General features: G+C 39.4%; 1 protein-coding gene across 2 annotated transcripts in view; it reads right to left on the minus strand.

The window, feature by feature from the left end:
• Positions 1 to 833: 833 nt before the first annotated feature.
• The window catches only part of FREM1 (FRAS1 related extracellular matrix 1), a 157,676-nt gene continuing 134,588 nt past the window's right edge, over positions 834 to 23,921 (minus strand). The window contains exons 28-37 of one of the 2 annotated variants that reach the window (XM_036260930.1): positions 23,465 to 23,594; positions 20,853 to 20,925; positions 14,607 to 14,756; positions 12,734 to 12,972; positions 12,053 to 12,100; positions 11,619 to 11,783; positions 11,315 to 11,443; positions 10,767 to 10,882; positions 2,869 to 2,954; positions 834 to 1,043 (exon numbers count right to left, since the gene is read on the minus strand). In XM_036260930.1, coding sequence (XP_036116823.1) covers positions 844 to 1,043; positions 2,869 to 2,954; positions 10,767 to 10,882; positions 11,315 to 11,443; positions 11,619 to 11,783; positions 12,053 to 12,100; positions 12,734 to 12,972; positions 14,607 to 14,756; positions 20,853 to 20,925; positions 23,465 to 23,594 — 1,336 coding nt within the window. In that variant the 3' untranslated portion in view covers positions 834 to 843. Of the gene's footprint in view, positions 1,044 to 2,867; positions 2,955 to 10,766; positions 10,883 to 11,314; positions 11,444 to 11,618; positions 11,784 to 12,052; positions 12,101 to 12,733; positions 12,973 to 14,606; positions 14,757 to 20,852; positions 20,926 to 23,464; positions 23,595 to 23,921 lie in introns of those variants that run through there. The other variant, XR_004959489.1, reaches the window with a different exon arrangement.

The following is a 23,921-nucleotide window of genomic DNA, read 5'->3' on the forward strand; positions in this document are numbered from 1 at the left end:
CATTAACCATTATTTATATATACTATTTATTCAAAATGTCCTTGAGAAATCCCAGTCAGTTCTATAAACACGAATGAATAGTGAGGCTTATGTTACTTCAAATTTCTCATGACTCTGTAAAGCCGGGGAAAGCCAGTCATTAGCTTTGGAATGGCACAATGCCAGCACCCTTCTTGCGAAAGGGGATCTGGCTCGTGCGGTGATGGGTAGGCTCTGGAGCACAGGCAGCCTCTGAATTCTCACCGGAGCCAGAACTTTGCAGAGGAGCTCCATCGGCAAGATTCTTCCACCTAAAGCCTGCCTTTTTCACCACAGAGAATTCTGCTTCTGACCCATCGCCTCTTAGCTCAGGTTTCACATTTGAAATGGCTCCAAAGGGACAAGGCAACCCTGTGCCATTCAACCTTGACTTAATGAACTAGGGTTAGCTTCACTCAGACCAAAGTGGCAGAAGGACTTGCAGTATTGAGTGAAATTGTTTGAAGTACTGTGAATAAAAAATCCAAAGACCATAAAATTGGTGCTGAGATATGGAATGGGGTCAGGGTGGTGGTCTCCTAGAACAGGTAAATCTTGTATTATAAATAATACATCAGGCATTTATTGAGATGTAAGAATTATATTTCTTCCTGTAAGAAATATTCATTGATCAGTCTTCCTGGAGCTATTCATTTATGTTTCTTTCTTTCTTTCTTTTTTTTACTTAATACAATCACTCATACACTATGATAGAAAAATGTACCAAGTCAGTCATGACACCTTGTTTTCTATTAATCAATAAGCATAAATCCTGTAAATAAATAGGTGAGAAATCCCATCAGGCACCTGTAACGCCAGTGACATTTAGAGTTTCCAAGAACACACATAATTGTGAGCTTTGCCCTTCCCACAGTCCTTTGTTTGCCATTTTCCTTGTCGTTGAACCAAAACACAGTTCGTGCCAGGCTTTGAACGTCGAGGGGGACCTCTCCTCCAGTTGGTGAAGGTGACAGGTTCGCCGCCAATCCACTCCCAGTGGCCAGCATGCACTTTTTCATTCAAACCTAACATAAGCCAAAAGAATGTGCCAAACGATTTCATTACATTTACATTTGGATATTATAGCAGCCCATTGTTCAAAGCTCAATAGTCACATGCCAACATATGCCTATGTGCTAAAACATGGAAAAGGACCTGGGGATCCTACAGGGCACAACTGTGCACGTAAGGCTTTGGGGTCAGACCAATCCACATTTAAACCCTAGCTCCAGCACGTGCTCATGGAGCATCTTTGGGAAGGTTACTTAACTGCTCTAAGTTTTATTCTCCCCATCTACACATTGGAATGAAAATAGTATATCTATGGCTGTTTTGAGAGTAAAATAAGATAATGCATGAGAAGCACAAGGTATATACAAGTGTTAAATTAATTTATTATTTATATTATTCTATAGAAAGAACTACTATCACGGGACAGAGATACATTCTTGTCTATTCTTCTTCTTCCTCATTATTTAAATGTCTTGGTTTTCCTATGTGAAAGAAGCTTATTAAGTATTATTTTTAGTCTGGAGCTTCAGACTTTTTCAATGTGCGACAATCCCAACAAAACGCGACTTTTCTCAACTTGCTTCTCTACTCCCTCTGACAGTGTTTGAAAATTACACTCTAATGTTGCAAAGCTCTTGCAATTTTTATTACAGAAGTGTTCTTCCTCCTCCCCCTCTTCTATAAGAGAAATAGAAAGAATAAAATGGGAAACGGATCCTCTGCACTAGCATGATGCGACATCTCCCCAACCAAATGCGACATGAGGACAATCTTGGTTACATAGCACACAACCTTCTCCCAGCTGACTCTCGGGCAATAGTTTGGGGTAGAATAAAATTAAGTACTTTTGGTTAGAAATAACCTATCCTGTTCTAGGTTGTTTCCTTGAATTATTGACTAGGTCACGCTATGCCTAAGTATTTTGTAGGGATAGGGCCTTAAAATCAGTTGTGGATGTAAAGAAAACTTACCCTGTATCCTTAATAATTTCAGAATTAAGAGACTGAGTAATAAAGAGATCTTGAGAAGCCAAGAATAGTGTATTAGTGTTCCCTGAAATACAATACTTTTAAGGAGAAATGGTGAGAATACTGACTTTGATAGGTCCTGAGTATTCTATTTCTGTGGCTTGAAAGGATTTGTATTATTGTTAAAAATGTAGAAAATATTAAAACTTTGGAAAACAAGAAATAAAATTAAGATCACCTATAATCCTCAACTGGAGGTTAAACATTTCTAATTCTTTGACATGTTTCTTTTAATATATGCATGTATGTGTACATATTATATGTATATAAATGTGTATATATATATAATGTATATAAATTGCTTTTTTATTTTAAACTATTTCATGCTTCATTTGGTTGTGTACTCTGCCTTTTTACTTAGTACCTTGCCACAAATGCACTACATTACATATTTTATGTATAATGTTCATCTAATATATATTTATTGAATGTTAATAAACGAGGCATTTTATCATGTCTTTAATACTTAATGCTTTTGTAAAGCATTAAATATTAAATATTCCTTCACAGGTCTATACTATAACTTATTTAACAACCCCCTATTTATAGCTATTTCTAATTTTTTACTTTTAGTAATACTACCTTTTGAATTCTCTTACCTATACAAAGACTCACATCCCTTATTATTTCTTTGAGATTGATGTCTAAAAATGAAAGTATTGTGTAATTAAGATGAGTTTGAAAAAAACTATTCAGCCATCTAACATAACTTGTCATTATTAACCACAATCTTTGGCCCACGGAAGAGAGTCATTCTCTTCGTGTTCTTGTCCAAACCCCCAGCCCCCAGTGCGGCTGCGCGAATACTTGCCTATCCAGAAGGGCGTCCTTCCGCTGAAGTCCCAGAGCCACTGCATGTGCTGCCTGGACAGGACAGTCACAAGGCTGCCCAGGTGACTGCAAGCAAATGAATGGAAAGGAGAGGTCAGTGACAAGGGGTTCAACATTCCTGCTGATATGATATGCATGGCAGAAATCAAACCCAGGTTAAAATAGAAAAAAAGTACATATGCAGAAAAAACTTTCCACGATTTTAATACTCTATTTTTTTTTTTTAATTTAATGAGTTTCTGCAAGGTTGGGTAAGTGACCAGCAAAAAAACATGATGTTTTATTATAATATCTGGACTTTAGAAACCACAAATTCAATAGGTTTTCTGTGTCTTTTTAGAAAATCAGCAACTTCTTACTTATAAAGATTAATTACTTAATGTCAAAATATTAATCCTCTCATAGGAAGTGTATCTCTAAAGGGTGTAAAAATTCGGCTGTTAATCTGATCAGTAATGTAACCCAAACAATTCAGACAAAAGGACTTGAGGCCTACATTCTGAGCTTGGTATGTTTAGTCAAATACCCCAATAACTGGTCCTTTCATCATACTCAGTGAAATGAGCATGGCCTCACTGTCAAACCTCCTATGAGGTGCAGAAGTTAAAGCACCTGTTCTTAAAATATGTTTTTTTCCTCATAATAGAATTCTTTTTTAATAACTTTAAGGTATACAACATAATGACATGACTTACGTATACTGTGAAATGATTATCGCAATAAATTAACATCGCTATTTCTGCACATACCAGAAAAGAGAAAAAAGTTTTTTCCTTGTGATGGGAATTCTCTTAACAACTTTTGACTACACCACACAACAGTGTTAACTATGGTCATCAGGTTGTACATTGCATTCCCAAGTACTTATCTGTTTATCTTATAAATGATAGTTTGTACATTTTGATTACTTTCATCCAATTCCCCTGTCCTACATCCCTCACTTCTGGTAACCACAAGTCTGATTTCTTTTTCTATTATTTTTGTTTTTGTTTTTTATATTCCACATATCAATGAGATCATATAATACTTGTCTTTCTCTGTCTGACTTAATGCCCTCAAAATTCATCCGCGTTGTCGCAAATGGCAAGATGTCCTTTTTTATGCCTGAATACTATTTCATTGTATTGTATTTATGTACCACAACTTCTTTACCCATCCATCTGGCGATGAACCCTGAGATAGTTCCTATGTGTTGGCTATTGTAAACATTGCTGCTATGAACATGGGGGTGCAGATATCTCTTCAATACAGTGTTTTTGTTTCCTTCAAGATATATTCCCAGAGGAGGAATTGTTTGATCACATGGTATTTCTATTTTTAATTTTTTAAAGAGCCTCCAAACTGTTTTCCACAGCAGCTGTACTAATTTACAATCTCACCAAGAGGGTATAAGGGTTTCCTTTTTTCCATATCCTCACCAGAATTTATCTCTTATCTTTTTTATGATAGACATTCTAACCAGCATGATAATTCTTTATGGATTATTTTTTCAGCTAGACGAATTATTCCTATAAGCAATATTTAATTGTGTCTAATTCCTCAGCAGTGCTCAAAAAGCTCTTTAAAAATGCTTCGAGTAAAAAGCTAATAGATAATTATTTTCTTCTTTGTTTTTTGAATGGAAAGTTTCTGACAAGAAACAAAGTCACGTAATCTTCTTGTCTGGTTAATATCTACTGATATTTTTTAAAGTAGAAAACAAAATTAGCAATACTTGTATAAGTTGAGAAAATGGTTGAACTGAATTTTATCCAATTTGCCTGTCTTTCCAAACATCAGATCAATTTCTTTGCTTTTCCAGATCACATATAGTGAACATAATTTATTCATTTCTTAATGACTATTTTCCCACCAATACCTGTCCTTGGTTGTTCTATAATGCAGTGGGACTTGTAGGCCTTCTGAGACATGTAAGGCTCTTTATTCCTCTTCTGAGTGGCCTTAGCCTGCTGAATTTGGGTTTTGTGATTTTTCTCTGATTTCATTATTTACTGTCAGCTCCTGTCTGACAGTTCAGCTGATAGGAGAGCACACCTTTTCCCTGGCCCCTCACCTCCAACACAGTAATTCTAATGTGCTGACAGTTAGAATACAGAATATCAAATATATGTAAAACTTAGGCCAAGGGAAGGCTTGAGGGACTTTCTTAGTCTATATGGTGTATTGGACAGAGTACAGGAGACCTGGCTTCCACTTTCTGTTCTGCCCCTAATTCCCTTCTAGATGTAACTTCAGCCTCATCTTCATCATTTGGAAGTAACAGGTTTTAGTTAACATCTCCTCCTGTTTTAAGATTCTTGAAACGATCTTTAAAAGAGACTGTAAAATCCATTTTACCTAGTCCAAGTTTGATTCCCTTTTTGACTCTCTGAGAAGCAAAAAGTCCCAAAGGATCAAGATGAGAAAATAGCTGTGTTTAGGATAGGAGGTAAAATGTAAGACCACAGTCATTCTTTTTTTTAAAGAAAGAAAGTTAGGTACTTGTATGTTGATTATTTTATAAAAATATTCTTTTCATGCTCATATGCATATAAGGTACAGTGGATATTGATAGATAAATATGTATATAGAGATAAATAAAAATAAAATACAGAGACATACATGCAAATAAATCTTTGGACAGCTTTGAAATTTTAAATCATTCCAAGTGTAGTATTTAAAAGAGAAACCTTACTTTTTATAGTCACAGAAATACACATCTACTTTTTTGAAACTTTTTAAGTATAGCTATATTTCAGAGTAACTCTTTAAGGATGGGTCAGCAGGGGTTCTAGACACTCCTGTGGAAAAACAAAATGGTTTCAAAGAATTATCAAATGTACAATGACTGGCTAAGGAAGTGAGCAGATGAGATTACAATATGTAAATTCAAGAAATACCCAATCTAGCAGTCTGGCTCCTCTGGGTTAGAAAAATAATAAAACACCAGTGGGGAGGAAAGGAGATTGGAGATAAAGATTGACTTGAGCGGGTGATCTGATTAGGAACAAGGGATAAAGTAAAATGTGCTGTTCTTCATGAAACTCGGGTGCTGCAACTGACCCTCTTGAAAGGACCTCCAAATAGCAAGGCAGCCCAGGGAAACATAACTCAAAATTGAACAATGGTCCCTGAGACCAAATCAAAGACGTACTAGTTGCATATTCATTCTAATTATAGAATCTAAAACCATCTCATAAACATATTTCATAAGGTAAACATCCAGGTTATAAAATGTTGAAATTACAAACTTTTCATCGCAGAAGGAGTTGATAATTCCCAGAGGGATACACATTTCTCAAGCTATATGAGTTGGAGAAAAAAAGAACAAAATGAACCTGAAAAGTAATGAGCGAGGAGAAGCAGGGAAGCCCACAGGATGAATGAACATGTTGAATGGTAAGGGAGAAATTGGGGTTCAGAAAAAATTATACTGACGAGGTACCTTTGCCTCCCAAAAATGTTCCTCTTAGACTAATTAATCCAAAGGAATATGGAGATCTTTTATTTTTCTTTTAGTGTGCTTTTCATCTGCAGCTAGACAGTTTCTGAAATGCCTGCAACTAGTATTAACTATTCTTGGGGTAATCATTCCTGTTGTCCTCCTGACATAAAATGCATAGTGAAGTATCATACCAAGAAAATCAGATGAAATATTCATACCCACTCTTTCAATTAAAATTTTCAAATTAGAAGTCTTCTTTATGATAATTTAAAAATCTCATACCATATATATTTTCTTTGTCTCTCTTACAACACCCAGGAAGACTATAAAAAATAGTATTTGATAGATGTTTTGATTTCTGGACCAATATGGTGAATAGACAATGTGTAAATTGAATCTATATTACTGATAGCTAAATAGTCACTGTATAAAATATGATGAAAAACTCTAATTGCCCCTAAAAATTCTCTCTTGCTCTGAAAGTTTTCTCAATTTTATGTCTAAAATGAAGTCACAGTCCTACAACTTAAAAACAATTCTGAGATCAGAATTTACAAAAATAACATAAAAACATACGAACAAATTAGTTCTGACCTTGCTTATTTCATGTTTGTTTTGCTAGATATGATCACTAATCTCCTTAAATTAATAGGGGAAACATACATGTTGTATGTAATATTACAAATATTGCTTATAAATCCTATTATTACATTTAGGTCCAGAGAACTTTTTAATTGAACCTAGAGTAAGACATCAACACAATGAAAGTTAAATTCTAAATTCTGTAATTTAAATTCAATGACTTTTACATTCTTGATAGAGTTTAGTGGGAAGAGTTATGTGGGAGCAAATGATCATGACTGTATGACAACTTTACTGAAGCGAAATGCAGGGTTTAAGGTCTTGTCATATGAAGAGTTATGATGTCTATATCTCTGAAGTTCATTAATGAATGAGGAATGATTTAGTTATTGGATTTGTGGGGTCAATACTGGGAATAATACTTGAAAGTGTGGTATGGTCTATAGTAAGTGTTCAAATAAATAAATAAATTTATTTATTTATAAACTCAGAACTTGATTGTACCTTAGGTTTGCCCTGAGTGGTTATTTTTATTCTAACCCAAATAAAACTTAGGATTGATGATTTAATAGAAAATCCTAATATGTCTTTGCTGTGACAGATACAAAATTATTAACACATAGTTTTGAAAACCTGCTTTAGGTTAGCCCAATACAAAGTAAAAATAGGCATCCTTGTCAATATACCTGAGTACAAGAGAAAATTACGCCCTCTCTCTCATTTATTTGCTTGTATAACCATGAGCAAGTGATTTTGCTTCCCTGCATCTCTTTGTTTTATCTGTAAAATGTAGATAATAATATCTGCTTTCCTCACTGAAGTCATGGGAGGATCAAATAAGCCACTATATATGAAAAAATTTTGTAAACTATAAAATGTAACCTGAAAGTAAGGCGTTACTGGGAGAGAGGCATGTGGAACTGGGTCAGTGTAAAAGGGTCATGGTGAGAAGATGCTTCCAACCACGTTGTGAGTGAAATCTTAGACCAAATACATGAGGAAGTAGCTAGGTTTTTAAATTAATTTGTGCCTTAATTGTATTACTGGGATAAGTGAACTGTATAATAGTAATAGGCATATGAAGAACCCCTTTATAACTAGTCTTACCATTAAAATCTATCTAAATTAGATGGATCAATAAAATAATAAAATAAAATAAACAGAGATATTGGAGGACAAATACAGGGTTGTCAACATGAAGCCATCAGCAATATTACTTACTTTTTAATTAAAAGTTGCCATCGATGATTTTTGATACTCAAAAGCTAGAAGATTAAATCTCAGAAGAGTAGTCTTTCTAAGAAAGGACAGTCACCATTGATAAATAGATGAAAAGATATCACTTAATACATGTCCTCATTTTTCTCATAACATTAAGAATTAAGGGAAGCCTCATGGCCACAGGAATTCCTTGCACTGTCTTTAGAAAACCGCTGGAAGATGAACAATAAGGCTGCTTCCAAACTTCGGGGTTTCTGTTGCTCTGCTCATAATATTTTACCAATAAATCCCAGCAGAAACTGTACTTCTACACTTGTCCTCATTTTTGTCAGTAGAGAAACCCTCTGTAGCATGTTATAACCTTGCCCTTGCTAATTCAGAAAGCTCTGATTCCACATCAAAGCTCTTTCCTTAAGGATGAAATAAAACCTATCCTACAACTTGTAAGCAAATATTACATAGAAGTAGGACATCTAGACCCTGGACCACCAGAAAAACAAACAAGTGGGTCCCATGGAAATTAAGTCTAAAACATGGCTGGAGGCAAAAATGACAAAACTGAAGCCATCCTACTTCAGGACCATCATGAGAGGGCAGGGTTCTTCGGAAAAGACAACAATGCTGGGAAAGAGAAGGCGGCAGGAAAAGAGAAAGCTAAATATGAGATGGGTTGACTCCATAAAAGAAGCCTAGGCATGATCTCCAGAGGCTGAGCAGGGCTGTTGAGGACAGTGTATTGTAAACATCACTCATTCATAGTTACTAGGAGCCAGAGCCAATTCAATGACACGTAACAACAAGGACATTTGATTACTTTGGTGAAGAAATTGCTTAATTGTTTTTTAACATATAGCATTATGGAAATATATGTATTTAAACAAAGAATATTCATAGGATATTTTTTAAATTTGACTTATTTTATACCACCAACTCATCAACAAAGACATGAAAGCCACTGACTAACCTCTATGTTACCTTTACTTATACTTAGGACATGAAATGCAACTGTGAAGAAAAGGATGGTTAATTTGACCAGTTTTAATATATACCATTAAAATATCTTATTAGTTTTTTTAAATCTATGTATAATTTCCATACAATAAAATGCATACATTTTAAAGTATTCACTTTGATGAATTGTGTCAGTCACCCACAGATTCTTCCAGAGATAACTATTTTTTATTTCTAGCACCAACTAATAGATTAGTTGTTTTCTGTTTATTTAAGTGAAAGCATACAATATGTATTTTTTTATATTGGGTTGTTTCCTCTCTACACAATGTTTTGGAGATTTATCCACATCATTGCAGGTTTCAGAAGTTCATTCCATTTTACTGTTTATAAAATAATTTCCCCCAACAAATGTATCTACAGAATTCTCTTTTGATAGAGAAAATAAAAAGAATGCCTATAAATCAATAACAAAAAAACAAATGACCCAAACTATTATTATTACGAAAAAGATTGAAAAGAAGTTGTGAATTTTTAAAAATTTTTTATTCCTCCTGGGTAAATCTTAAGGAGTAAAATTGCTGGATCACAGGGTAGAAAGATAAATTTAAAAGACTTGCCAGACACTTCTACAAAGTGCTTGTACCATTTTACACATCCACCAACAATACATTCGAATTCCATTTGCTCTACAACACATTATATTGTATGTCTTTGTGATTTTAACTATTCCAGTGGGTGTGAAATGGTGTTTTATTGTGATTTTAATCTGTATTTCTCCACGTCTAATGGTGGTGAGCACTTTATTATGTATTTGATGACTAATGTATATCTTCTCTTGTGAAGTCTCCAAGTCATTTGTTATTATTTTAAGCAGGTTGTCATTTTATAATTGATTTGTAGAAGTTGTTTGTATTTTCTTCATCAGATATGTGATTTAAGATTAACTTTTCCCACAGGTGGTTTGCTTTTTCATTTTTTTATTAGTGTTTTTAGAGAGCATAACTTCTGAAATTTGATAACATGCAAGATCTGACTGATAGCCACCAGGGACTTCTCTAGTATCAATTTCCAGCCATAGGGTATATTAGTCTAATTGCATTGTTTTGGATAATATCCAGATAAGCTAAAAAGGAGGGTCAGAGATACTTATGCTTTCTAAAGTCCTTTTGGACTAGGTAAATTTTGTTGTCATTATTTGACCACAAGTCATCCTTCATTGAGTGTCCCACCTACCGATGACCCTCTGTCCAACTTGTCTGGTTTCATAATCATAAATGTCTCTTACATCGTCATAGGTCTGAAGCCATAAGACCTTTCCTTGCCACATATTTTCAAATCAATGAGCAGGAATTCTTATTTAATTTAAAAAATGTAATTCTTATTTAATTTCTTTAAAAGAAGATAGAACCTGCAACGCTGCTGACTCAGAAAATCTCCTTCTGACTTTCTCCAAAGGACTGAGATAAAGAAACTAGACAATAGAGATGTGGCAATGATGCAGTTTAACCATAAAAAAGCAAACTCAGAGGTCAGTCCCAAATGCATCCTAAGCTACAGGTCACTCTCAGGAAAGACAAAGCCAGGTAGGTATTAGACACTCAACACTTGAATAAATGAAGCGAACCTACAGTTCCACGAGAAAACGAGAAGAGAAACAGAGGAGAAACAGCAGTCAAATGTGCAGCAAGGTTTCTTACTGTTCCCTGCAAGCGCGGGCCGCTGTGTTCCACGTGACTTTCAGTTCTGTGATCAGGGAGTGGCAGTAGCCTGAGTGATGGTGCCACCCAGCTGGACAGGATTTGTCTTCCGCCTCCTGAAAAACAGTGGCCTGTGTTCACATCACAATGGTCTTTGCAATCTAGTTTGTTCTCAGCATAGAGAGTCCTGTGAGTCCCTTAACGTGGACAGACTCGTTCTGTCCCTGGGAAAGGGGTCAGCCCGAATCTCAATTCTCCACCTTCAACAACTGCATGGTTTCCTACAGAAAACATTACTAAAGCGAGTGATGTTTCCATCTTAAACCTCTGACATTTGATAGTTAAACAAATACTTCTTAAATTGTATTGGTTTGACTGACGTATTTTCTCAAAATCTGAAATTGCATGGACATAACTAACGCGCTCTGTGATTTTGAAAACCCCACTGGGGCCATTTCTTCCTCTTCTCCTTCCAAGCAGACATCTGAGCTGGCAGGGCGACCTCATCAGAGGCCACCCTGCAAGGGGTGTGCTCAGCCTGTTCCCACCTTGGTTTGGGGGCTCCACGCTGTCCAGGCAATCCCATTGCACTTGTACAGCTTTCGGAGGTGTTCTTCGAAATGGAAGAGTCCCTTCAATTCCCGCGTGCAGTTCCTTGGGAATGAGGGCAAATGGCCCTGTTAGGAAGGAAAGGCCATTGAGATCTGGTTTAATGTATGCGGATCCCGTTCTTACCCGCTCTGGGCCCTCGTTTGTTGAGTAGCTTGTGTGTTGAGCAGACTGTCCCCGAGCTTGCTTGGTCCAGGGAGCAGCTTGTCGTAAGGTGCACAGGACATGAAAAGGTTCTCATACCTGTCTGGGGAAGTGTGAGCTGGCTGTGGATTCCACCTTCTCTGCCTGAGGCAGTCCAGCCACTTTGAAGGATTTTTGTGGCCGACTAATAGTGGACACTTTGGTCTTCCTTCTGGGACTCGGGGAACTGTCATCCTCCAGCTGCAGAGACACCGTTCCATGATACTGAGGGAATCAACGAACAACAATCAAGGAAAAACAAACACCAAGGTAGCAAACAAAAACATTTGTTGTAAAAATGAGCAATTCAAATTCAAAAATTGGATAAAAGCAAAAAGGTTTTTTTTGTTTGTTTTCTGAGCACCCAAGCCTCCAGAACAAATTTCAAATCAGGTTTTTAAGAGAAATGAATAAAAGACATAAAAGATAGATTTCCTAACTATTTTGTATCCATAAATACAAGAAACTTAGCAGTTTTATCAGACTGTGCTTACATTATAGATGATGTCTGTCCCATTTCTATAAACAGAGGATGGACGAACCTGAAATCGACAGAGAACAAAATTGGCTTGAATAACTAGCAATAGGTTAAAACCTTTCCAGTGAGATCTTATTAATGTCTGAAGAATTTTAAAAGATGTTTCTCAAGGTCTTCCATGTCTAAATCATTGGAATTTTATACATCACTGGACCTAATCACAACTTACCAATTTTGATTCATACATTCATAGTCCCAGTTAGGGAGAAAAAGACATCCTTATTCTGTTGGTACATCTATAGTGCACACCAGTCCATGAACACACACACACACACACACACACTCATGAGTGTGTCCCTGGTTGGATTGCTGAGCTAACAAGGTCAAGGTCATGGTTTCCACACCCAAGTAATCTCATTCTATTTTAGGGTCACTGGTCATTCCTTATCTGTCTTGATTACGAAAGGAACCAAAGCAGAAATTACATGGACAAGTCAGTATAACTATCACCTCAATTAGTACAACTAATGACGTGGGACAGCATTATGATATTTGTATACAAAAGGCACTGTGTGATGGCCCCCACTCACTATAAGAATCAAATCAGTTTCTTCTGTGCTTAGGAATATTCATCAATATCTTTTGATTCTTTTATATGTACTTCAAACATAAAATCCCAGGAGGTCCCCATCCTTACTGTTCTGCCATTCCCTCGGGTTCTAAGCTTCATTCCATAAAGATCTGTAGAATCAAAGCCCTGTGGGGTGTCTCCCCTGTTGACTGCTAGCCGCTTGGAAGATGGAAGAGGTCTTCTTTCCAGATGAAAGGAACCAGAAATGGTGGGGGAGGAAGACCCTGAGGACAGCGGGTGCCAAATGCCCTTCTTCCATGCGTTGTGCTTGTTTAGGCTGAAGGAGTATGAAGGATGGCACTGTCCTGGGGGCATGCAAGACGGCAGGTCAGTTCATTCATTTTACACAGACAGATAAGTGATCACATGGACACAGCCCCTGAAGCAGCTTGTCATGAAACTTAGATGGATGGTTTTCCCACCAGATGTTGCCTTTTTGCCATTTGCCAGAAACTCCCTTCCCCTTCATCAGTTTCCATCCGGGAAACCTGTGCCGTCTGCACATCTACAGGGGGACTGTAAAGTCATGAAACCGATTTCACAAACCACAAATGAAAATCACTGTTGTGGTTTCAGAATCATCCTTAGACCATAACAACCTCACTGCTGTTTATATTATAGTATCCTCAATACATCAGGTTTAGTCACCGATCAAGGATCATTCCACAAAGTGATCATCCTTTCCCCAATCGCTTAGAGGTAAAAACTGGAGATGTTTGAAGAGATCAGTGAAATCGAGTAACAGCTATAAAAGTGATCAGTCAATTGCTACAGAGCAAAGATCCAGTAAGTCTTAACAGAGCTACTTCTATTGGCAATTAGTATGAAAAGAATCTAAACCCAGAACTCACATCTGGATATTTTATATTTCATGTGTAAAGTGTGTGCTCCATGTATTTTTATATACTTAACATGACCAGAAAATTCTACTGAAAAAGAAATAAATTTGGTGAGAAAAGGTTGTGGGGAGACATATTGTGGAAATAAGAGTATTGTAAAAGAAAGATGGTAGTGTTTATTTTTTTAAAATATGTTTTTGATTTTTTAGAGAGAGAGGAAGGGAGAGAGAGATAGAACCATCAATCGGCTACTTCCTGCACGCCCTGCATGGGGATCGAGCCCGAAAGTCGGGCATGTGCCCTGACCAGGAATCGAACCCGGACCTCTCAGTCCATGGGACGATGCTCAATCCACTGAGCCACACCGGCCAGGCAAGAATGTTTATTTTTATTATAGTGTGACAAAGAGGAGATAATAGATTTCAAGTAAGGAAAACATGAACCATAGGGCATGGTAGGTATGAAAACAGCGAATTTAGAGCTAGCATGGTTACTGGACAGTTGTCAAATGCTATGGAGACAATTAAGAAGAAGGTATTTGGCAGGAAAAAAGCCAGAGCACCAAGGACTTTGTGGGTCTTTGTTTTATTCAGTTCACAGGTTGTTCTTCAGGGCATACTATCCGGGACCCCTCTGGCTCCGCAACCCGAGGTTGCTCACCAATGTTCTCCAGCTGCTCCCGCATTCGCTCCCAGCCAGCTGCACCTTTCCCGTCTGTTTTCTCCCCATCCCTGCTTTCAGACCTTTCCCGGTCGCGCTCCAGTGGGGGCTCAGCTTCTCGCATTAGGAACTGTCTTTAACAGGGGAAGATAATTACAGCCCTACACACTCTCCCCCTCGGTGAGAATGACAACCGGGTAGGAAAGAAAAGGAACTGCAGCCCTGACTTGTTGCTTTTCTGAACCGATAGCTCTTAGCAGGGGGAAAGCCGCACGGAGCAGAAGGCAGGATAAAGCGCCTACATCACGACCGAGGTTGCTTTCTTGACAAGAAATCAAGCATTTGGTCGCGAAGGCGCTATCAAGCACGCTGGCTGTTGAAAGCAAGCAGCCGCGGCGCTAGGACCACTTCTGATTTCAAGACGAGGATCAAAAGAATACCTCCTTTTGAGTCCAAAATTTTCACTGCAGCTTTTGTCTTTGTGCCAAGAACCGCATTCACAGGGGAGTTCAGAATTACTTCAAAGGCCTCATCATCTTCCTCTAATCCGTCATAGGTAATTGCTATATTCCACATCTTAGTTGACATTCCTACAAGAAGTAAACATTTTAATTACTCTTTAATTGCTATTTCAATCACCTAGGTGTCAGAGAAATATATTAATTAACATGTCTACAGCTAGAATGCGGTAGCCTGAGTGAGCCATTGTACTGCTACCAACTTACTGAGGTCCTGCTGTTCTCCCAAATAATATGAAAAGACCACATTTGTTCCTGGACAATGATGATTTCATTTAAATGCAAACACTGTAACAAAAAAGTAAGCTGCGTTTTGCAAAGGATGAACATAAAAAAAGGGTTAGTAGATGAGATCCAAATTTAACCCCCCCACACACACCTGCCCCTTCTCTACTTAAGAATAAACAAGTACTGCAATCTTAAAAGCTTACTAGTTTCAAAACTCTTAAGATGCCGGTACAGACAGTTCTAAGTGATTATTGGATGGTACTTGGTGCTATTCATGGAACCCTTGAAATGATTGATTTCTAAAGACAGCTGCCTCCATGGCTGCCCCACTTCCTGAGATCTTTCTAGCCTGCAAATGCTTTTTCTAATGATGTGATACTCGTGGTCTGATAGCCTCCTAGAGAGAATTTATGGGCTGGGAAGTCTAGAAATAGACTGAGCCAATTTGTTGTCGTCTTTTCCTTTCTGTCTGCCTCTGTTGGTGGAGTTACAATCAAGCCTGGTTTGCAATAACTTTGTGAACTTAATACTAAACAGTTTTGATGTTTCAAACATATCCCCAGCCATCCTATCCCTGCAAAGACGGGGTGCATAGCCACCCAGAAACACAAACTATTAAAGCTGGGAGAAACTGCTGAGACTATCTAATCCTGACCAGTTTCCATGACGTGGGTCATGGGACATGCTCTTGTGTTTATTTACAAGAAAAATAGCAAGAAAAAAAGTACTGTTTGGTGAAGAAAAGGCTCAAGTTTAAGAGGACAAAAGATAATAAACATATGATTTAACCTTCTAGGACTAAGTTTTGAAAACTTAACTCCATCATTTACTCATTGGCTATTTAAGTGCTTTTATTCCCATATATTCATCTACGTAAACAGTTAAACCCTTTATTTCTAGCCTTCTGTAAATCTGAGTACTTTTCTCCTTGCAGATTGTTTTCTACAGATTTATGTCTTTCAACTGTGCCATCTGCACGGTGGCCTTCTTCTGAAGACACCTCAATCTAGGCTTCGTGATCTAATCGAAGTCTCATCGATCTCCAATCAAATCCAATGGAAAGATGAAACTGTTCACTTATACTACTCTTGGCTGCACTGAAAGGGAAAAAAATTAAGAGTATTTGAAATAATTTTATTGATTTAAAATAGGCTGACAGCTAATTTGGTAAGCTTTCAATATCAACTGAGTTCTTTAAATCAATTACTTTCACACTCTGCAAAAAGAGAAGGTGAAGTACCTAATATAAAATATTACATAAGTCCCACCACACAGATAGATGAATCAATTCATCCAAATACTTAATTTTGTATCCATCATAGACTTACCTTTGATTCCGATGCTATGGAAAATACCAGAGGTGTAACATAAGCAAGCCTGACATAAAGGAATGTAAAACCTCTTAGAAGAGACAAGATGTAAGCACAAGAAAAGTCAATTATTCAAGGCTACGTATGGTTAGCTGCCCAACGGTGGTAAGTATTGGAGGTACGTGGGCTCCAGAGCTGGAAGGATTTGGAGGGAAGAAACGGGAAAACAACAAAAGCAAAGGCGGAAATATCCGGAAGCAGCCGCCCGGCTCAGGGAGAGTTGAGCAGATCAGCTGTGGAAACAGAGAGGTCACGGGGGTCACCGGGTGAATAGGCATGGCAAGGCTGCAGTAGCAGTGTTTAGTCAGGCTGCAGAGAGCCCTGGACACTAACTAGGTGGCCAGATTCAGACTTGACACCACAGGAAACAGGGAAGCCCTTGAAACTGGATGTCTTGAAAGAATGAAACTGAAAGTGTGGTGTGGGAGGACTTAGGGGCCCAGGTGGAGAGGCTAGAAGTTGGGAGACCACTGGGCAACCACTGTAATGAAACTGGCAAAAGAAATGAGAGGCTGGTCCTGGCCGGTTTGGCTCAGCGGTTGGAGCATCGGCCTGTGGACTAGAGAGTCCTGGGTTCGGTTCCCGCTAGGGGCACGTGCAAAAAAAAAAAGAAATGAGAGGCTGGACAATGAAAAAAGCGCATAAATACAAGATTTTTACTATTCAAAGAACTGTTTGACTCTCAAAGCCCATAGAGTTAAGCATGATTCAAATAAAAATCCAATACAGAAATAAATATTTCCAAGCCTAACCAAATGCCCTCTTATTTTAAGACTTTTTTTTTTCTTTATGAAGTAGAACCAGATGGCTAGAAAAAAACTATTCCAAGTTTAAGTGCTTCTGATTTGTTTGCCTGCATTTCAGCTGTGTTTCTATGCCTCCCAGGTGTGCATATAGGCCCAACATTTTTAGGTTAATGGGATTGGAAGTAAAAACTTGCTTGTTTTTTTCTTTTTCCTTCCTTTCCCACTTTCAAGGTGAGAAGTATTTGTTAAATTACTGAGCTTATAAGCAATTTCAGAAGGCTTGAACTGGCCCCCTGTTCCCATAAAACAAAAGGTGTGGAAGAGAGGAGAGAGGTGTCGTTTTATGCAGACATATCCTGCTTTACAGAGTAGGCCCATTTCTGGCTATTTTCCTGCAAAGCAGACTTCGCCATTGAAAGACATTTTCTCCCTGTTTTTAGTAGCTGCCACAAGAGAGATCTGTTTCTTTGGAAAACATTTTGACTCTTGGGAATGATGGCGTCTCAATGAAGAATGCAGCAAACCTTTCAAGAACACATACTTTAAGGGAAAACAATCACTTTATTACGAATATTTACACTTTGACTCAAGATTAGTCACCTAATCAAGGGGTCAGAATTAGATTTTGGTTTGGTACAATGGCTGCAAGGCAAGCTTACTTGAGTAGAGCTGACTAACCTGAAAAATCACTCAGTTTCTCTCCAGCTGCCTCCCAAGAACCCTGTAACCTTATAATATCCCTCTGTCTTTGATGTCTCATTCTGTTTTTTCTCCAATCATGGAAACTGCTGTTTTTAAATAGATGAACAGATTGCTTGGGCAAAAGGGATGGGGGTAAGGATGGAGACAACAGACCCAAAAGAGGCAAGAATTAACAAATGGGAGTAAGTAAATACTCACAGGACATGTGGACATGGGAAACTTAAACATTCTCTAAAGTAAGCCTTTAGTTTCTGACTAATAAGTTCCTAAACAATGAACAACCAAGTATTGTTTCTTTTTAATTTATAAGATATGTTTATTTTTTTCTTAACAAGCCTAAATAATCTCTTAAGTCATAACTATTTTGGGCCCCTAAAAGCCGTTAGTACCTACTCAAAACAGCATATAAACCCTTCTAGGCAAATGGGTGTTTATCTTAACCCAATGGAATCTCCAAGAAGTAGCTTTCAGAAAGCCCTCTTGTGTGATACATTCTAGTTCCTATCAATCCAGAAGAAGCACCTGGTGGGCTGCTCAAATCTACGGAAAGCCAAAATCGCTTATAATCTGTGACAAACAAAGCTCAAATAGTAAAGATAATATATGACAAAGACTCTTGTGACAAAGACTCTTGTGACAAAGACTCTCAGCTCTCAAAAAGGGGAAAGGTTGGGACTGCCGTCGCATGAAATACAGAAAGGGCTATTGAAAGTGCACCCCACCCCTGCGCCTTAGGGCTGACCCGAACATAAGAGCCTGCGGCGACCTGAAGGTAAACATCAAATACATAATGGGAATAGTTCTCACAAAGTGTGGTCAGCCTAAGGAACAAACTTTTGCGAGTTAGATACTCGATATCACAGAAAGGAGGCCAACAACAACATTTGGGTTGTTGCGATGTCAATTTAAGGTCCATTGTGATAGGTAGAATGTTGTCACTCCAACATCCATATATTGAAGTCCTAATTCCCAGTTCCTCCTAATGTGACCTTATTTGAAAATAAAATGGTCTTATAAACAGGGGAAATTTGAACAGAGACCCATGTAAGGAGAATGCCAATATGGCCATGAAGACAGCAGAAACCAAGAGACGCCAAAGATTCTAGCAAATCAAACCACTAGAGAATGGAGCGCTCACAGCCCTCAAACCTGGGTCCGAACTTCTGTTCTTCAGAACTGGGAGGAAACAATTTCTGTTTTTAAGCTACCCCGTTTGTTGGATACTTTGTTGGGGTGGCCCCAGCAAACAGTCATCCAACATCAAGCTACTTGTGATAAACTCGAGGAAGGCATTTCTTTTCCATGTTTAATAGTAAAGTTGTCAATGTGGGGCTGCTGATGGCGTTTCAACCCCTTTGTTTTGCCTTAGCTGTAAGCATCAAGTCAGCAGCAGACAACGGCAAACTCTTAGACTTGATGGTGTGTTCTTAGAGCGGAGAACACCTCCTCTGCGCACACCACAAGGCCCCAAGTGCTGGCGGCTCCTCAGGGCCCTTTCCATTTGCCCCTGGGCAGGTGATGCAGAGCCAGGGAAGGTGAGAGAACCATGCAGAGCAGTGAGTGAGGGCAACCTGCCCCCACCTACGGAAGCCAGGGAAAGAAGGCACGGGTCCAGCCCCAGTGCTCTAGGCACAGTTCCCCCGGAAGTGTGTCCATCTTTCATCTGAAAGTCCCCTCCTCCTCCTCCTTCTTCTTCTTCTATCTGCTCAGAATTCTTGGAAATCTTCCAGGATTTTCTTTAGTCAGAACAATGGTTCATCCTTTTGAGTCCCAATGTACTATTGGTGAGTTGGTTTTGTTTTTGTTTGTTTGTTTTTAATTAATCCTCACTCAAGGATATTTTTCCATTGATTTTGAGAGAGATAGAGACAGAGACAGAGAGGGAGAGGGAAAGGGAGAGAGAGAGAGAAACATCAATGTGAGAGAGACACACTGATTAGTTACCTTCTGCATGTGCCCTGACCAGGGCCAGGGACAGAACCTGCAACCCAGGTACATGCCCTTGACCGGGAATCAAACCCGCAACCCTTCAGTCCAAGGGCCAACACTCTAACTGCTAAGCCAATGCTCCAGGACTTGGTAGGTTGCTTTCATGCCTGTATTCCCCACATGACAGAACAGCCTTGAAAGCAGGCACCGTATTTTTGTGTTCCTTTCTGCACCTAGCAACATTTTTTCACAGATGGAATGCAAAATATGTGCTATCTAATTAAATAATAATTTCCCCCTGGAATCTCCTTATATCAACCTATTCCAATAGAAATAATTTAGGAATTCCCTTTATGAATCCGCGTGAATATAACATTCTAAAAATTTCCATCAAAATTTGAGGCAATTAAATTAGTTCAACTTTAAATAATTTTAAAAATAACATTACTTTTGTTTGCTTTTACATTTTAGATTTTTTTTATTCATTATGATCTCATTTTCTTATTTTACTTTATTTATGTATTTTTGTTACAGATGTTTCTCCTTTTTCTCCCACTGACACCCTCCTCCCCCTCCCTCCCCGCCCTGTCCCCAGCTTTGTTGTCCATGTCCATTGTTCATGCATACATGCATATAAGTTCTGTGATTTATCTCCCCCCCACCCCTCTTCTGGGGATTGTCAGTCTGTACCCCACCTCCATGTCTCTGGGACTACCCTGTTCTTCAGACTGTTATGTTCATTATATTCCACAAATAAGTGAGTATGATCTCATTTTCTTAAAAATATTTTTAAATTGATATTTAGAGAGAGAAGAAGAAAGAATGAGAGAGAGAGAAACATCAATGTGAGAGCTGAACATCAATTGGCTGCCTCCTGCACGCCCCCTACCTGGGACCAAGCCTGCAACCCGGCATGTGCCCTGACCGGAAGGGAACCAGCGGCCTTGCCGTGCATAGGCCAATACCCAACCAACCGAGCCACATAGCCAGGACTATTATGATCTCATTTTAAATAAATATTCACTTGTAATAAAATAAAATATGAGAGGCAGAACCTCAAGTCCAAATTGGAGTGGGTGATACGGTTCCTTGAGGAGTTTCTAATTGGCTGAAGTTTCATAATGTTCTGTCGTCTCCAAAATCTTCAGACTGTCTTACAAAAACATGAAACAAACTGTAGACACAAAACGTACCTGGGTCAAACTGAATCAGTTTAGATGGAGTCACTGTAAAATCTTTTCCAACTGTAGCTGACACTTGGTTGACCTTAAAAGGGGGAAAAAATGTCCCTTTTTAATAAAAATAAATATTCTATAATAGAGAAGCCTGTAGTCTAGACTAAACTCACTCCTAAAATGTTTTTAACATAATGTGTTTTTTTATTATAATAAATCATTTTTGATCCAAGCTACATGGATCTTCCTTCAAGTTAACATTTTTCTAAACTAATATCAATGGAAATAAAGTTTTTTGGTTTCTTCTTTATAAATGATTCAGTTACTGGGGAAAGGCGGTTTACATGAATTTTAAACAATATTTTTCTCTTTGTTACCAGTGGGATTTTATCTAATTGCCTCCCCTTTATCCCAACCTGGTTCTAAAATAGTGCCCAGAGGGAAGGCCAGCCGAGGAGAGAGGCGAGAGGCGGGAAGACACTGGCCGGGCAGCTGCGCGCTGGGGGCCGGAGCCCCGAGGTCTGTATCCTGCCAGCTCCAGGGCCCCGAAAGCCTTTGACTGGACGAATTAGAGCAAGTCTGCTACTTTCCTGGAGGAAAGAAGCCGCCCCTCGCGGACGTGAATGAGGACTTTGTAGGGATCCCAGACCTGATGAACAGATGCACAAAGGCATCCACACTCTACCGAGTTGCAAAACAAACAGCACCAACAGCACACACAAACGTTGCTCTAATTTAAAGAAACTATCAACTGACGCCCTGTTCCCCATTCCTAGGGCTAAACGCCAGAGGTGATTTAAGGGCTCTCAGCCGTGGCTTAACTGCCCCCGGGAGCGCCTGCTTATGTATAAGGTTAAGACGTGTCTTTGGCTGCAGGAGAGGTCACCGGATGAGAACCCTGTGGAAAGCACAGGCAGCTGTTACTTGTGCGTTTTTTGGACGTTTAAGGTGGTTAGGGAAGTGGGCTAATCTATTTCTTCACTTTCTGACAAAGAAATGAAATGCACAATTTTAAAAGAACTCTTCTTATTTCTATGACCTGAGACGTTATCTCCATTTTTAATCAAAAGCCCTGCCGTCTACCAATGGGTCTGGGTGGACACGGTTTGCTCAGGAGGTTTGCTCAGGAAGGGGGTTGCCTCCTAAAGCCCCCTTGCTCTTTGCCTGCAGTGCCACAGCTCTCCCTGTGGAGTCTGTCCCCGCGCCCACACCCGCTGCGCCCGCACACCGTGCCCCGGGCTGGGTCCCCGCGTGGCTCCCGCACAGTCACCGGTGTTTACCACCGCTGAGCTGACACAACCTGCGTGGGACAAGGAACGGTCTGAGGCGAGGGAGTTGGAGAAAACAGTGCGGTGAAGGTGCACGATTTCAACGAGGGCAAACAGCGCGGGTCAAGTGCTTGCTCCGTCCCTGCTCCCGGTCAGGTCGCAGGAAGCTGTGGGAGGAAGCAGCAGGCTGTGGCTGTGGGCACAGCCGTCCCTGGAGGACTCGGGGCTGAGGCTGAGGAAGGCGTGCACACCCAGCTGGCAGGTTCACCGTGTGCATTCAGCTTAAGTACACAAAAGGGTCCACGTCTCACCACATCTGTTCTTTCTACCTGGCAAGGTGAATGGTAGTGTGGCCCAAGGCTCCAGACTCCAGCATTTGGAGCTCTCCATGGAGGACCCCAGGACTACTAGAAAACCATCCAGGCAGATTCTTTCTTTCTCCATAAGCAATCTGCTGGAAAATTAGAGGGCACACCACGCTGATGTTTCAACAGCAATAAAGCACCCACAGATCTGGGGCGAAGAACCTACACCCATTGGAAAGGTAAAGACCGAGTCTGGCTGTGGTAGAATTGAGGTGTACAAGGTTCTGGGGGTCATTTGAGGTTATTCTTGTAATTCAGACATAACCGAGATGCCATTTTATTCCAGAAGCTAATACCAGCATCCCTTTCATTAGACCGAGGAGGGGAGTCTCAAGGCTTGTTTGCTGTCATTAGTACGTAAAAGCTTTGCATGCTTTTATTCCCTTCAGTGCTATTGTGGTAGCAACTCCTAAGTTTCAACTGGAGCAGCCATAGGCTGTGCTTCCAGATCCATGTCAATAGAAAGGGATAGCAAGTTGACTGATCCCAAAGTGATTATTGAAAATTTCTTATACTGAAATATGCTCTCTTAATTTTGCATGGCTTTCGGACACTTAAGATAGGTTTGTCTCCTGATTTTCCTTACCCACTGAGTCCAAAGGAAGTGATCCTGGTGCTTACTAAGGGAAAGCCATTTGGGGACTGAAGCTGGCTTGGGTACCTCACAGCATGTCTTGCCTACAACACCTCTTTCCAAAGCAGAGTGTGGCCCAAGTTCATGAGGTTGGATATATCTCCCTCTGAAACCAAACTTCAAAACTTAATAACCAGATTTAAAAACTAAAAATGGGCTAGAAATATCCTATCTAGGAGTTAATGAAGCTAGATAAGGATGGAGGGACAAGGAGATTTGGTACCTAGAATCTCCAGAATAGTGTGACAGTCCCACAGTGTTAAATTTCCTTGGTCACTCTGATTTTTTTCTAAGAAAATAATCAAAGGCAATAATCAGCAACCTAAGTTTTGGCTTTGACAGTCTGCATATGAGAGCTGGTACCTTTACACTCACGAAGGCCGAGTCCATGGAATAGCCCCGTCTGGTGATTTCCAAGGGCAACACCCCCACGTTCTCACAGACCTCATATTCAGTTTGTGACCACTCAATGTGAGACCACTTCAGTTCCAAACTGTGTGTGAAAGAAAAAGAAAAGGGAAAATCGTAAGAGATGCGTATACATGTCCACAGCAGTCCTCTGGGTAGGACACCGAACCACTGGGGCACATCCCGGTGACAAACGTGGCTCATCAACCTACACCAACGCTAGAGATCTGGACACTTGTTTGCTGCATTTTAGTTCACAAAGAACTTTTGCTAACCTTATCTCATTTAACACTCTCTTATAGCAACACCATGAGATAGACAAATTATTAGAATTCTATTTTGCAAACGCAGAAACTGAGTCTAAAAGACTGTCGGCGTGCCCACAGTTGCCAATGACCAGAGGACTCAAACT

The sequence above is a fragment of the Molossus molossus genome, unplaced genomic scaffold (genome assembly GCF_014108415.1).
Source record: "Molossus molossus isolate mMolMol1 unplaced genomic scaffold, mMolMol1.p scaffold_m16_p_14, whole genome shotgun sequence".
NCBI classification, from domain to species: domain Eukaryota; kingdom Metazoa; phylum Chordata; class Mammalia; order Chiroptera; family Molossidae; genus Molossus; species Molossus molossus.